This window comes from Chondrus crispus, genomic scaffold, assembly GCF_000350225.1.
Source record: "Chondrus crispus Stackhouse genomic scaffold, scaffold_34, whole genome shotgun sequence".
NCBI lineage: Eukaryota > Rhodophyta > Florideophyceae > Gigartinales > Gigartinaceae > Chondrus > Chondrus crispus.
Window position 1 is genome coordinate 202,534 of NW_005179250.1, and position 12,786 is coordinate 215,319.

The 12,786-nt window shown below is 48.3% G+C and overlaps 2 protein-coding genes; one reads left to right on the forward strand and one right to left on the reverse strand.

The window, feature by feature from the left end:
* Positions 1-5,771: 5,771 nt before the first annotated feature.
* On the reverse strand, positions 5,772-8,073 carry CHC_T00006054001 (hypothetical protein). XM_005717984.1 is given in 2 exon segments: positions 5,772-6,294; positions 6,295-8,073. 1 exon segment carries the CDS (start codon positions 8,071-8,073, stop codon positions 6,295-6,297), a length of 1,779 nt encoding a protein of 592 aa, XP_005718041.1. The 3' UTR covers positions 5,772-6,294.
* A 552-nt stretch (positions 8,074-8,625) lies between these two features.
* On the forward strand, positions 8,626-8,856 carry CHC_T00006055001 (hypothetical protein). The gene has a single exon (XM_005717985.1). The coding sequence runs from the start codon at positions 8,626-8,628 to the stop codon at positions 8,854-8,856; it is 231 nt and encodes a 76-aa protein (XP_005718042.1).
* Positions 8,857-12,786: the final 3,930 nt, after the last annotated feature.

The following is a 12,786-nucleotide window of genomic DNA, read 5'->3' on the forward strand; positions in this document are numbered from 1 at the left end:
CCGCTGCCACCCCTGCCACCACCATCGCAAAACCTTCTGCGCAATCACCCTCTCTGCCGCCGCAACCGCCCTCACCGCACCCGCACCAGCCGCCACTGCGAAAGCCGCTACACACCCCCGCGACGGCCGCACCCGCACCTGCCGACACCATCCCAGCCGCACCCACGCCCACCGGCCCCGCCACCGCTCAAGCTGCACTCACACCCGCCGCCGTCGCCACCCTCGCCGCACCCAAGCCCGCCGCCATCCCTGTCGCACCCAAGCCCGCCACCACCGTCCAAGCCGCTGCCACCCCCACCACCACCATCCCAAAACTCTCGGGGCAATCGCCCTGTCTGCCGCTGCAACCGCCCCCACGGCACCAGCACCCGCCGTCACGGCGAAAGCCGCTACACACACCCTCGGCAGCCGCACCCGCACGTGCCGACACTATCCCAGCCGCACCCTTGCCCACCGGCACGCCACTGGTCAAGCTGCACCCACGCCCGCCGCTACCGCCACCCCCGCCACACCCTCGGAACGACAACTTCAACACTGAGTCAGAGGCAGCGTTGTCAATTTTCTATAGCTAAAACCGCACCAAAATGGTGCTTGGCGATACGAACCAGGTATATCCTACTGCAGACACAAGCCACAATGTCATCTACCCACATTTCGTGGCAAATGATGAGGAAATTATTACAACTAGACGAGCGAACAGTACGGTGTCCCCTAACCTCATTCTCTCATGTTCAACAGACCAGATTGCTGATCCTTGCAGCAAAAGTGGAACCCCCCTCGAAGATTCGAGGGGGGATTTGACGTTGAAGCGGAACTCTAGTGGTAGAAGGAGCTCGGGTGGCTCAAACGTCGGGCGGAAGCAGTCTTACGCAAAAGCGCATTGTTTTGAAGAATTGAGTGAAGGGTGTGAAGTAGTAGGTTCTGTCTGCAAGGGTTGTGGTAAGCAAATTAGAGACAAGCAGCGTCGTGCCTCAGGTCTCAGCCGTCACGTGATAGGGTGTCGTCGGTTCGCACAGGATATCAAGGATCGGGTCTTATCTGAATCAAGTGCACTTCAGAAGGAACGCGGAATTTACAATTTTAATGAACCAGAGCCAGGACGTAAGAGATCTGGATCTTTCTCTGCTGATTCTCCTCCTGGAAAGGTTCGTCGTCGGGGAGGAAGCCCCGAAGAAGCAGACGCTCTCACTGGCGCTCTATTGGAGGCTTTTGTAGGGTAGGCATGGTCTTTCACTGCTCTCGATACATCACAAAAGCGACCAAACGCGTTTCTGCGGTTTCTAAAGTTGGCCGCCCCATGGTATTCGAAAAACTATTTCCCATCTCGCTACACATTTACAGGATGCCATCTCTATGCACTTCACAAATCCGTTTCTGAAAGAGTGGCGCACAGGATCCGAAGCGCAATGTCAATGGGATATGGAACCGTTATCTTTGATGGCTGGAATGACAGCACATCTGCACCCGTCGTGAACGTGCTTCTGAGAACTGAAGGTTCTGGGTTACTGTCTGGGTGCCGGAGGTTTTTCCTCGAGTCAGATTTTACCAAATACGAGCGAGTTGGAGCTGTGGGGTATATCCAAATTATTGAGTCTGTTATAGAAAAGTTTGGGGGTATGAGTCGGGTCTGTGCAGTGACCAGTGACAGTGCAAAATGTTGCCAAAACGCGCGCAGAGCTCTCACACACAAATACCCAAAACTTGTAGGAGTCCAGGACCAAGCTCATGTAGCTAACCTCTGTATGCAGGACATTGGAAAATTCCATGGGCGAAGGAGGTCATTGATAGCGTAACCTTGATGACAACTGAAACTAGACAGAAGCTAAAACTCCGAGCTCGACTGAAAGATGGTATTGACAGTTACAATAACACCGTATTTCCCCATATTAACATGGCAGACTCCGTTTTCCTTTCCGAAAGAGATGACTACACGGGTTTTCGGGGAGGACGGGAAAGAGTTGTTTCCATCGCTTCCCATTACGCCGATCATGCTTCGAAAGCCCGTGAAGACGCGTTTTGCTTCCATCGAAGGCACGCTTGAAGCCTTCATTCGCTGTAGAGTGGTGCTTCTCGGCCTTGTCCAAGCTCCTGACTTCATGAGGAACTTTTGGGAAGCATCTAACGCGAGAGAAAGAGGTAAGCGTGAAAAGTTTATTTCTAATATCGGATCGCACTTGTTTTTCACAAAAGTGAAGGAATTGCACAACATATTCAGGCTCTTTCGGCGGTATCTAAGATTTTTCGACTCCGACGAAGCCACAATTTCAGATGTTGTCCCTAAAACAGTAGCTCTTGGGAAGGACTTAGAGAAACTACCACTCACTTCGTTCATGACCAGTGAACGGAGAGCAGATGTCTTTGGAAAGTTCGAGAGGCGCCAGAACGGTCCTGTCAACGCTACTATTAAGGTCCGACTACTCAAAGACATACATTTTGCAGCCCACCATATAGATCCTCACCGCAGTCCACGCGATATTGATAGACACATCAACCGATTTCGCGCTTTCCTAATTTAGTACTGCTCCGGGAGTGGCACGATAGCTGACGCACTGCAGTGCGTTGTGAAGTTGGTCGAGGAATGGAACGACCAGAAGGATGACGCAGGGAGTGAGAATATTTTAAAGGAGTTTGAAAAAATGCCGCTGTTGTATTGGAAATCACTCGCTGATCGCCCCGAATATGCGCAGTTGCGGGAGTTCGTTATAAGGACACTGTCAGTTTCCCCGTCTTCTTGCGCAGCTGAGCGTAGTTTTAGTTTTCAAGGAAGGATTCGAACCTCATCGAGGAATAGAATGGATACTGCAAAAGTGAAGAAACTAGCTTTTACGCATTGGAACATGAAACTACTGGGAGATTCATATCTCATCAGCGCGGGATTCTGGGGCTCAGTTCAAACCAATGAGGATTCACAGGAATTGACTGAGACCGACGATGAAGGCGAAGCCATAGGTTGCCCCAATGCTGAACAAGGGGAGTATAACACCGTGTTTGACGACGATTACGATCATTTTGATATCTCTCAAGTAGAGAACCCAAACGACCGCGTCACAACTTCGATTATTAACAGCACAGGAACGCATCCAGGAAGGACACCCCATTCAACTGGACACCATTGACTTGATATCAATCTGCAGTAGAACGTTTCCTTGCCAGGTACTGGGACAAAACGGAGCTTCTGATATCCTTAATTCGAATAAGAGCATCTGTAAACTGTACAAAAAAGTCGTCAGTGCTTCCCTTATGCCGTAATGCCGACTGGGGAGAGAAGAGGCTGCGGCGGTATTCTAGACCCGGGGAGCGACCGGGGCGCTGCATTTCTGAAAGAAGGAATCGGGATATGGGCATAGGGAGGCTGCTGAATTGTCGGATTTGATTGTACGAGGGTAGGAGTTGATCGTTGTGCACGGCAGGGGAGTGGACAACGTCAGACGTTGAGGGGTAGACTGTTGTAAAGGCGCGAGGGCAGATGTCGCATGTGAAGACGTGGTCGGAGTCGGCGGCGGGCAGCTTTGGTGACGCCGTGTTTGTTGCGCCGACCGCTGAGGAATGGGTCCTGGAGGAAAGGGTATTGGTCCAGTGGCACTGGACCTCTTGCCTCATGTGAGGCAAGCGGTCCAGGTCCAGAGCTTGTGAAGTTCACAGTAACCTTGATCAGTGCTCTTGCGCAAGTCCAAGATAGAGTTTATCCTCTATACGACTGTCATCGCTGCTTTTCCCAGGTGCCTCTAAGGCACCCTTTATTCAACGTGACAGCCTTTACAACGGCACACGTGCGCATTGCCACTTAGCACAAGTTGGTAACGTGGAAATAACACGATCCACAAAAAGCCAACGTGTAAGTCGTAGCCACATTGAAAATCCGAGATCTATAGTCTTTTCTGCATGAAGATTCATGAAGTTATAAACTTTCTGCATGAATAAATCAGCAAAAAGCAAAAATGAAAAAATGGACTTGATATCGTTGCTTTGAACCTCTCCAAGAGATCTTCCATATTCTTTTGGAATGGAACTTCGCTCCGGCGGCACCTTTCCCAACTGGTGCACTCTAATTTTTGCCTGGCTCCCTCCCATTCCGGAAAAATGTCAGTACAGGGGGGTCGCGATATAGTGCCATCTTTGTTAGTGCCAGCTCCGATATAGTGCTACACTTCTAGGGGTGGCACGAATTTTGAGCCAAAAACGAAGGGTCTCTGGAGAGGCAAGGCAGTTGGATGGACGTACTGCCCGAGAGCCGCTGCCGCCGCGGAAAGATATTATGCAGTTGCTTACTAGAATAGAGACTATGGCGGAAAAAGGCAGGTTCGATGATGCAATTGGACATCTGCAAAAGTGTAGGCTGGCATTTATGGCTGCCAAAAAGGAGGGAGTCAATGCGACGGCTCGGCAGCTACAGTACTAATAACAGAAATGCTTGATTAGATGCAAAGTATGAGTGATGGCGTCCTGCGAGCGGTCTTTCTGAGCAGTGATGCGCAAGGGAGTGGCTGCAAAAAAGCCGTAAATCTCATTATCTTATAGTGCCTGGTTCGATATAGTGCCGTTTTCGGCCCACTGGGCCTCAGACACAGGGTAGCACTATATCGCGACCGCCCTCTGTACTGCAGTTTCGCATCGTGATGGCGGCAAGCCATTGTTTGTGGGAAGGGACTTTCTGGAAAGGGTCGTCATAATGGAGAGTAAAATGGACATGGATGAAGACTGGGGGATTTATCTTCATTTAGGTGTAATGAATATCTGTAACTGCAGATGAACGTCGAGTTTGGCTCAAGATTGGGAAAAGGGGCGCATCCAAAGTAAATGCCAAATAGTGCTAGTGTCTGAAATGATATTGAGATACGCAGGTAGTGATTCACCACATTGACAAACAGAGGTGATAGTATGTACAATGGAAAATAGAGAACATAGCTCGCAAACAACGGCAGAGACGAAATCTAGCTCGGAAGAAATGGCAGAAAGAGCACATAGCTCGTATAATATGACAGAAAGAAAAGGGAGCTCGCACACAATGGCAAATAGTTTAGTTACTATTCGGGTGGCAGAAATCGGAGATTGCTGTTACTGTGATCAGAAAAGAAGAAAAGGTGATCAGCGAACAATATGAAACAATCTCCAGGAAATACCGCCGCTGCCCCCTTTTGGTGCTTTCAGGTTGGTGTCAATCTCTTGACGCCGTCACCCTTCGGTCTACGCTTTACTCACGCATCGTGGAACATCCCCTCAGCCATACCTGCGCAACCCCTTCGCGCGGGCGCATGGAGGCCTGATTGGTCGCGCAGTAAATAATAATGCGGTCGGAAGGCGTGGAGGGCGGTCGTGAATATTGGACGGTAGGGGTGAAAATCAGACGATGACTGTAAAACTCGGAAGGCGACGGTGAAATTCAGACGGTGATAGAGCAGATGTCACCTCCATTCCGCATTAGTGAGTGGGATTGTGAACTCATTTCACATTTTTATCACTGATTATGTGTATCAATGACCGATGTAAGCTGGTAATGTCCTGTAGCTGCCAATTGTTTTCCCTCTGTGTACCATTTCGAAAAGCACTGGAAGTGAATACACACTGAAAGCATTGTAAATATAGGTTATGTGACACTTCTGCCCATTGAAATGGCATGAACACTTGTTCCACATAAATTGTCGTGTGATGACAACCGATAAAGATTAAACGAAGCGTTCTGTGCTCGAAATAGCTTTTATATTGATATTATGTTGATTAATTGCCAATATGGAAAAACTGTTGACCATCTGCCAATACGATCTGAAATATCGACCACGATCTTCAATTTATTAAATTTGTGACGCCAGATTTCATTTATCTGTGATGTGAACCTCCTAAATGGAATTAAGAATCCAAAATGTGCCATGGTTTCCCCATTGTCTCTTGTGGGAAATGACGATCCAGATCATGTCAGGGGAATCGCGACTCAGATGTTTTGGATTGGACATGCGAGTTGGAGCGGTTCATATTGATCCAAATAACCCGTTTTTGGACCAAATTCCTGTGCTCCAAAATTTCGGTCCAATCCAAGTCCAAAAATGGATTGGAACTTCTATGCCGGTGTGGTGCCATCACTCTCAAAAATTTGTCCAAATATTGAACTGGACCTTATCATCAGCATTGGTGGAGACGCCCTTACTGTATGTCTCGTTTTCGACATGCACTTTCTTTTAACTAGACACACTGTGCTCCACTGAAAGTGTGTCCTATCCTTTCGTAATGGAAATTTTCTCTTGCCGTAAAATCTTTCCAGAAAACCGAGTCAATTCTACGTGGACTTTGACGTCTACGACTCTACCCATAGATATGGTTTGCTCCCGTTAGGGAAGTATCTCCCTTCGGGTAATACCTTTCAAAGAACGAGGCCACTGACCGCGCGCATTCTTCCGCCGAATTCTCCCGCTGATCGATGAACAGCTGCTGCAACGTCGCGATCGACCGTGCCTCCTTGTCCTCGAACCTGGAAAACACTGCACTCACAAACTCCTGTGCCACTTCCTGCCTCGCCTCTGGGTAGAAGGACATGAATAGCTCTTTGATCTGCTCCTCGTCAGGACTGGGAAAGTGAACTCGTCGATCCACACGTCCGCCCCGGATCAACGCGCTGTCCAGTTTAGCAATGTTATTCGTAGTCATCACCGTGATGACCCCATCCGCACTGATCAATCCGTCCAGGGCGTTCAGAAAGCTCGAAAAGGAGAGTTTCGGCGCCTCGGCGCTGGTTCGGTCCTTGTTAAACAGCGCATCCACGTCCTCAAATACGAGAAGCGCGTTCGCGGGGATCGCCGTGAGTGCCTGGGCAAGGTCCTGGTTGCTGAATTCTGGGTTCGTCATGCTCAGAAAACAGCAGTTGAGCTGGAATTGAGACGCAATCACACGGATCGTCGATGTCTTGCCTGTCCCGGGTGGTCCGAAAAATAGAAACGAACGCCGATGTGGCATACCGTGCTCGACATACCATTTACGCGTCTCCATTTTAAGAAACTGCTTGACGTCTTCGAGAATGTAATCCATTTGCTTGGCAGGAAGAATAACAGATGCCGGTGTTCTCGAGCGCTTCAAGCCCTCTAGAAACCATCGACCCCTTCCAGGACAAAAAAATTGGTATCGATACAGTGAAAACTTGTGGTCCATGCCATCGTAGATGTCTTTGTCAACGCTCCACTGAGAGATCTCTGTTACAAAGTTACGCAGCTGTTTGGAACCGTCAAGCCCGACTATTAGCAGTTCACGGAGAGTCGAAAGCGTTCCGTTCACCTCCTGCGGTTCTCCCACGGAGTAATGTACGATGTGAATTTGCAGACCAGTGCTATTGTCATCCGTACCGGATACGTCGCCATTCTCTCTCCCTTCTTCAGGAACTTCTGGTACTTTGGATTCAAAACTACCTTCTGTTGTCGTTGCAAGAACATCGAGCTCTCCCATTCTACGCTTTGCGTCGCAGTTTTGCTTGCAGAGATATTCGGCCGTAAGATGAGGTGGGGGTGGCCATACAATGACTGTTTCGCCTAAGCCGAGCCGAAATTTTGGCTGTGCAAGCTTCTTATCTAACAGGCCTCTCCCGCCTTTCAACTTTACTTGGTCCATTCTCATCATAGCCGCCTGAAAACTCTTCAAAGTTTCACCGTCGAAGGCATCGTTTGATCGTGGGAATCTCACGTGAGAAACAGAGAGAGGGAAAGATGTCCTTGGATCTTGAGGATCGGATAACGCCGCGTACTCCAAAACGGCAGAGTAGAGAGGCTCAACAGAGCACTTCACAGTAAGAGTGGTCAAGGATTCCACTGGCACTTGATGCTCAGCCGCAATACGAACAAGGGTATGGTGTGGCACATGCGTAATTGTGCCCTGCGGAGAAGGGGGCCATTCTTCGACGAGTCCTGGAGGTTGCTTCTCTACCATGTTCGCGTGCTTGTAAATCTTTTCGCACCACCACAACCTAAAGAGCACGCAGGTTAGTTGCCCGTAATTCGATGCTGGAGCCCGTTTGGTTCGTTGTGCACGAAGTTGCTTGCAGTACGGAGCTTCTTCTACGGTACCACGTATATATACTTCCACGCGATAAACTGACATAAAGTACTAATACGCGTCTAATCCAACGCTTGAATGAGAGAGCTTGAAAGTGAAATCATGTTCGTTTCTTTTCAGCCGAAATCTGATACTCATACGCGTTCGCTATTGGCTGTGCTGGGCATATCTTGCTACGCTGTCATTTCAAATCATGACAGAGTTCAGATGGACTCTGGTTTTCCTCCCGGTTGTCACAGATTTCCCCTCTTCACCTGTTGTCCCGTCGCCCTGAACCTCGACTAGCGCAAATACTCAAAGCGACATTGCTGCCCCTGTGACAAGGCGTTACGTTCGTTACAGGTTGAGCTAAAATGTTCTGTACAGTCATGCATCATGAAACAGAAGACTGAAGGGGATGTACGAACATCCGTTATCTGTGTGCTGTGCTGCCCCCTTTTCAAAGCATCGCACATATGTCCAGCGATTCAATCGCCTTTTGCTCCAACTGTGTTCATGCCTGCTTCAAAAATTTCACGTTTTGCGTTACTTGCATTGGTTCTGAAGGTTGGCGCAACCGCATGAAGCGATGCCCATAGGAGAATTCGTGTGTGGAAAATGAAATTTTTGATATGTGTTCCGAATACTGCGTCACAAGACTACAGCAACAAGCATACATTGCACTTCATTCATTTAAACAAACATATTGGTCAGCATTATTTGAGATGCAAAAGCAGCTTATGTGACCAATCGAGGTTAACCTGTCAGATGGCCTGTCAGATGGTTGATACCCGCGATTTCATTAAATCATGTTTTTGCGCGCAATTGCGCGCAAAAACTGCCAGATAATGCTGCAAAATGAAAAAATCATCACTTCGGCCTTCTTCAGGCGACCCACCGATAATCGCGATCAACCATCGAAATCGAGATCCCCCATGCCTTCCTAGGGTCCCTGTAGCCCATCTCCATCATGGCGATGTAACGTGTAAGTCGTGGCTACCATTGTCTGAAGTCGTTTCTTCATGAAGAATCATGAAGTTTCTCAGTTTCTGCATGAATAAACAAGCAAAAAGCAAAAATGAAAAAACAACCCGAAATCGTGGGTTGATACGCACTTCGACTCCCTGAATGACTCTGTTTTCCTTATATCAAACAAAGTGTATATCGCTGACTTTCCTCGCGGGATTGGCAGTGAGTTTCCTATTATTCAATCTAATTATTGGAAACCTTCCCCACACAAATACCGCAAGCAAGCACGGTGGTATTCACACAGCGAAATGTCAAAGACAGAAAGTTACACCCACGAAAGCATGAAGTAAACAAGTTGCCCATCTAGTCGGAACTAGCGGCAGTTCAAAACAAGTGCAGAAGCCCAAGGGCCGAGACTGCAATACTGATATTACTTCTGCTTGAGGGAAAAGTCGAATTCCGCCTCCACTCGTAAAAGAGCTATTTTGGGTGAAGATGAACACCGCAAAAGTGTTTTGCTTCTGCTGCACATCTTTCTGCTTTGAATAAGAGAACAAGTGGCTTGCCTGCGAAGCGAACGCCACCTGATGATGACACAGTAACAAACGCATTCGATGGCGTACTATTCATGCAGGCAGCAATGGAATGGTGGCCATGAGACTACCATGACTGCAATCCTCGCATCTACCCGTTATTTCAAAATTTACTCGCAGATCCTTGCGTCTTCAGAGGTTAGATGGAGCGGCATTGCGAGAGTGACAGAGTGTGGGCCGTGTGGTGGCTGAGACTCAACAAACTAAAGTGGGGAATGCGTACTTCAATTCAATATTCATCCCCGATGCAAGCGGTGTAGAAAGGCGCTGTTGTGTACAGCATGGATTAATATGGCAGCAGTGCAGCTGTACCAAACATCGGAACAGTGAGCTGTAATCCGTTGCTACACGGTGACATTTTGTGAACGGGAATACTTTCCGCCGTGGAGAACCGTCCGCACGGTGGCTTCAACAACCCACCACCACCCCCATTAGCTGATAGCATACCGTTCCATCTCTTGACTTGTCCGCACATAGGGGTATGGGCACGGAAACTGCTGGGCGGTGGCCTGGGCAAGATGGGCGATACGGATGGACAAAACTGAATGAAGGAACCGTCGACCGCTAACGTGCATACAATGTACTATCCGCCGTTCGGTTCCTCTCAGCGATACACAAGATGATGCTTGAGGATATATAAACATGGGTAATGAGTGGCGAAAATGCTCGCAGATCGATACAATCACGCAACAAGAAAAGGTGTGCACGATCACTGCCGTTGATAAAAGGGCACTTGCGTTCTTGCCACCGATTCAACTATGCGCCTTGCCTTTGTTGGCAACGCTCCTGACAAGGCGCCTCAACATATTTTCGCAGCGCAACCTAATGCGTTGCCACACGTATTGGCTTGCGCCTTGTTTCAGAGCCGGCAGCACTCGATGAACAGAATTTGCGCGGAAATGATGCTCAGCGATTCAAGAATCGTTCTTGGTGTGTTCAACTACCAAAAAACGCTTTTGTCTTAAAGAGTTCACAAAAGTGGTCTCCTATGCCCATGACAAGTTGAAAATGAAGCCAACACGTTCACTGATGCCTGCTTATTTGCAGGGATCGATGGAAATCCCTTGTAGCGAAGCGATCCTCAATCGGGATTCGCGTATTCCGGTATCCAAATAGTCCGTTCTCAACAAGGTTGCATGTATTCGAAACAACACAACACGAACAACCATGACGTTGTTCGTGTTGTGTTGTTTAGAACGCAGCAGCGCATTTATGTTTCCGTCTCCCTAGCCGAGGTGATCTGTCTGACACTCTCCAGCAGTTTATGAGCATCATCGACTGCCTCAGACATTTCCTCGCCGATCTGGGCAGATTCGAAGTTGGCCACATCTAACAATTCGCGTTCCTTTCCCTCGATCTCTGTCATCTGCTCCTCGATTCCGTCAACGAGGGTGTCGACATCGCGCGAACACTGCACGATCTCCTTTGCAAATCCAGGAAGCTTTGCTACGAGTTCGGCCCGGGCAACTGTGTCGTTCTGCACTTCGTCAGCTTCTTCAGGGCCGCGCGTGACCGGGGGCGCGTCGCGCTGGATTATGCCGAGATAAGTGTAGAACATTACGCCGAGCTCCTCCATGCGTTTTTGAAGACGGGAAAGGTCGTCCAGGTGGTCTTGTTCGGGTTTTTCGGGCTCGGTGGACATGATAGGAAACATAGGATGCAGAAAAAGCAATTTTCGATGGTTGCAACGAGAGACAGTGATGAAGGCTGGGGAAAAAGAGGCGGTGGAATGGTAAGGCGAAACGAGGCATTTCGACTTCGAGCGCAGGGTACTGTACAGCGGTACACGTATTAAGTATCGGCCCTTTTCTTGCGGGCAAGAATGCAGAATTGTGGCAACCGCAATTACTGTACACTGTAATTTGTGAAACGTGTTTAGGCGGAAACTAGCGAGGTAGATCTACCCATCAAGCGTTATCATAACATAAAAATGTGCGAGTTTTATTTCTTTTCAACTTTGATGTGCACGGTTCCTATTTTTCTTTGAATGTTGACTCGTTTTAAATTTTTTCTGAAGTAAAAACCGAATTGAAAGCAATTCGGGCAAGGTTTCTATGCTACTGGTATAACCCTGTGCTCCCGTTTGTGACGATTATAGGCGTCTCAAAAAGTGAGACGATTTGTGAGATTTTTTGTGAGAGTTGTACTACCGAGCCCGCCGCCGTCTACAACATCACAAACCGTTTGTGAACATTTGTTGACGTTTAGCACTTTTTCAGATGGTTTTGAGACGATCTCATTGCCTCATCTCAAACGTCTCATAAAATGTAGCACTTTTTGAGATCATTGCGTGACGTCTCACAGGTGCATCTCAAACATCACACTAACTATAGCACTTTTTGAGATGAATTTGTGTGAACATTCAAGAAGTTCGCAAACGTCAACCCTAAACTGCACAGTTCACAAAACTAGTGTGCCGTTTGAGACGGTTGTGTGTGAGCGCACCACCACGATCAGACACCTCACACAGTCAAGTGCCTTTCGTCTCACAAAGTGCTCTTCGTCAACAAACTCAACCAAAATTTCCCCCAATCTCACTGTGTCTCGCGGGATTCTGCCCTTTGTGATATCTGCCTGTTCCATCCCACCAATCACCGAATACCCACACTGTCCACATTCTCTGAGACTTCTGGCCACCTCTCGCTATCCCTGTGCTCCTTTTTTGTGACGGTAATTTTGTGCCCCGGTCGGGTTTTTTTGAACTTTCTTCCGTTGTAGAAGGCGCAGTCAGCCCGAAGTAGTGCCGTTCAACACAAAACAGTGTTCCGGTCAAGTAGATATAGGTCTCGTTCTGAACTGGCGAGTACTTCCGGCGTGGTGTCTGCTCAAAAAATGAATTGTGGACCGGGGTTTGATACGGTCCCAAACATCTCAAAACTCACACAAAAAGTCTCGAAAGTCTCACAGTGTATGAGATTCACACATAAATTGTGAGACGTCAACTTTTCGAAGAGCATTTTTGTTGATTGTTGTGTAAATGTTGTTGACGATTTGTGAGACTCTCACTTTCCTGGAATGCGACGTCTCAAAAATGCACTATTCTAATCTCAAACATCACATTAAGTGCACAACGTCTACCAAGCAGCCTTGTTTACGAGTCAGTCTACGGGGTCAGAAACAGAGAGTTGGGGTGGTTATTCGCTTCAGCGTGAACTAGATGGGTTTGCACGTCTTCTTGGCGTTCTTGGCGCAGAGTCGAATTCCCTTTCATCAGCCG

What these genes read in the sequence shown, in the direction of transcription:
- CHC_T00006054001 (XM_005717984.1), bottom strand. Translation starts at nt 8,073, where the DNA reads ATGTCAGTTTATCGCGTGGAAGTATATATACGTGGTACCGTAGAAGAA.
- CHC_T00006055001 (XM_005717985.1), top strand. Translation starts at nt 8,626, where the DNA reads ATGAAATTTTTGATATGTGTTCCGAATACTGCGTCACAAGACTACAGC.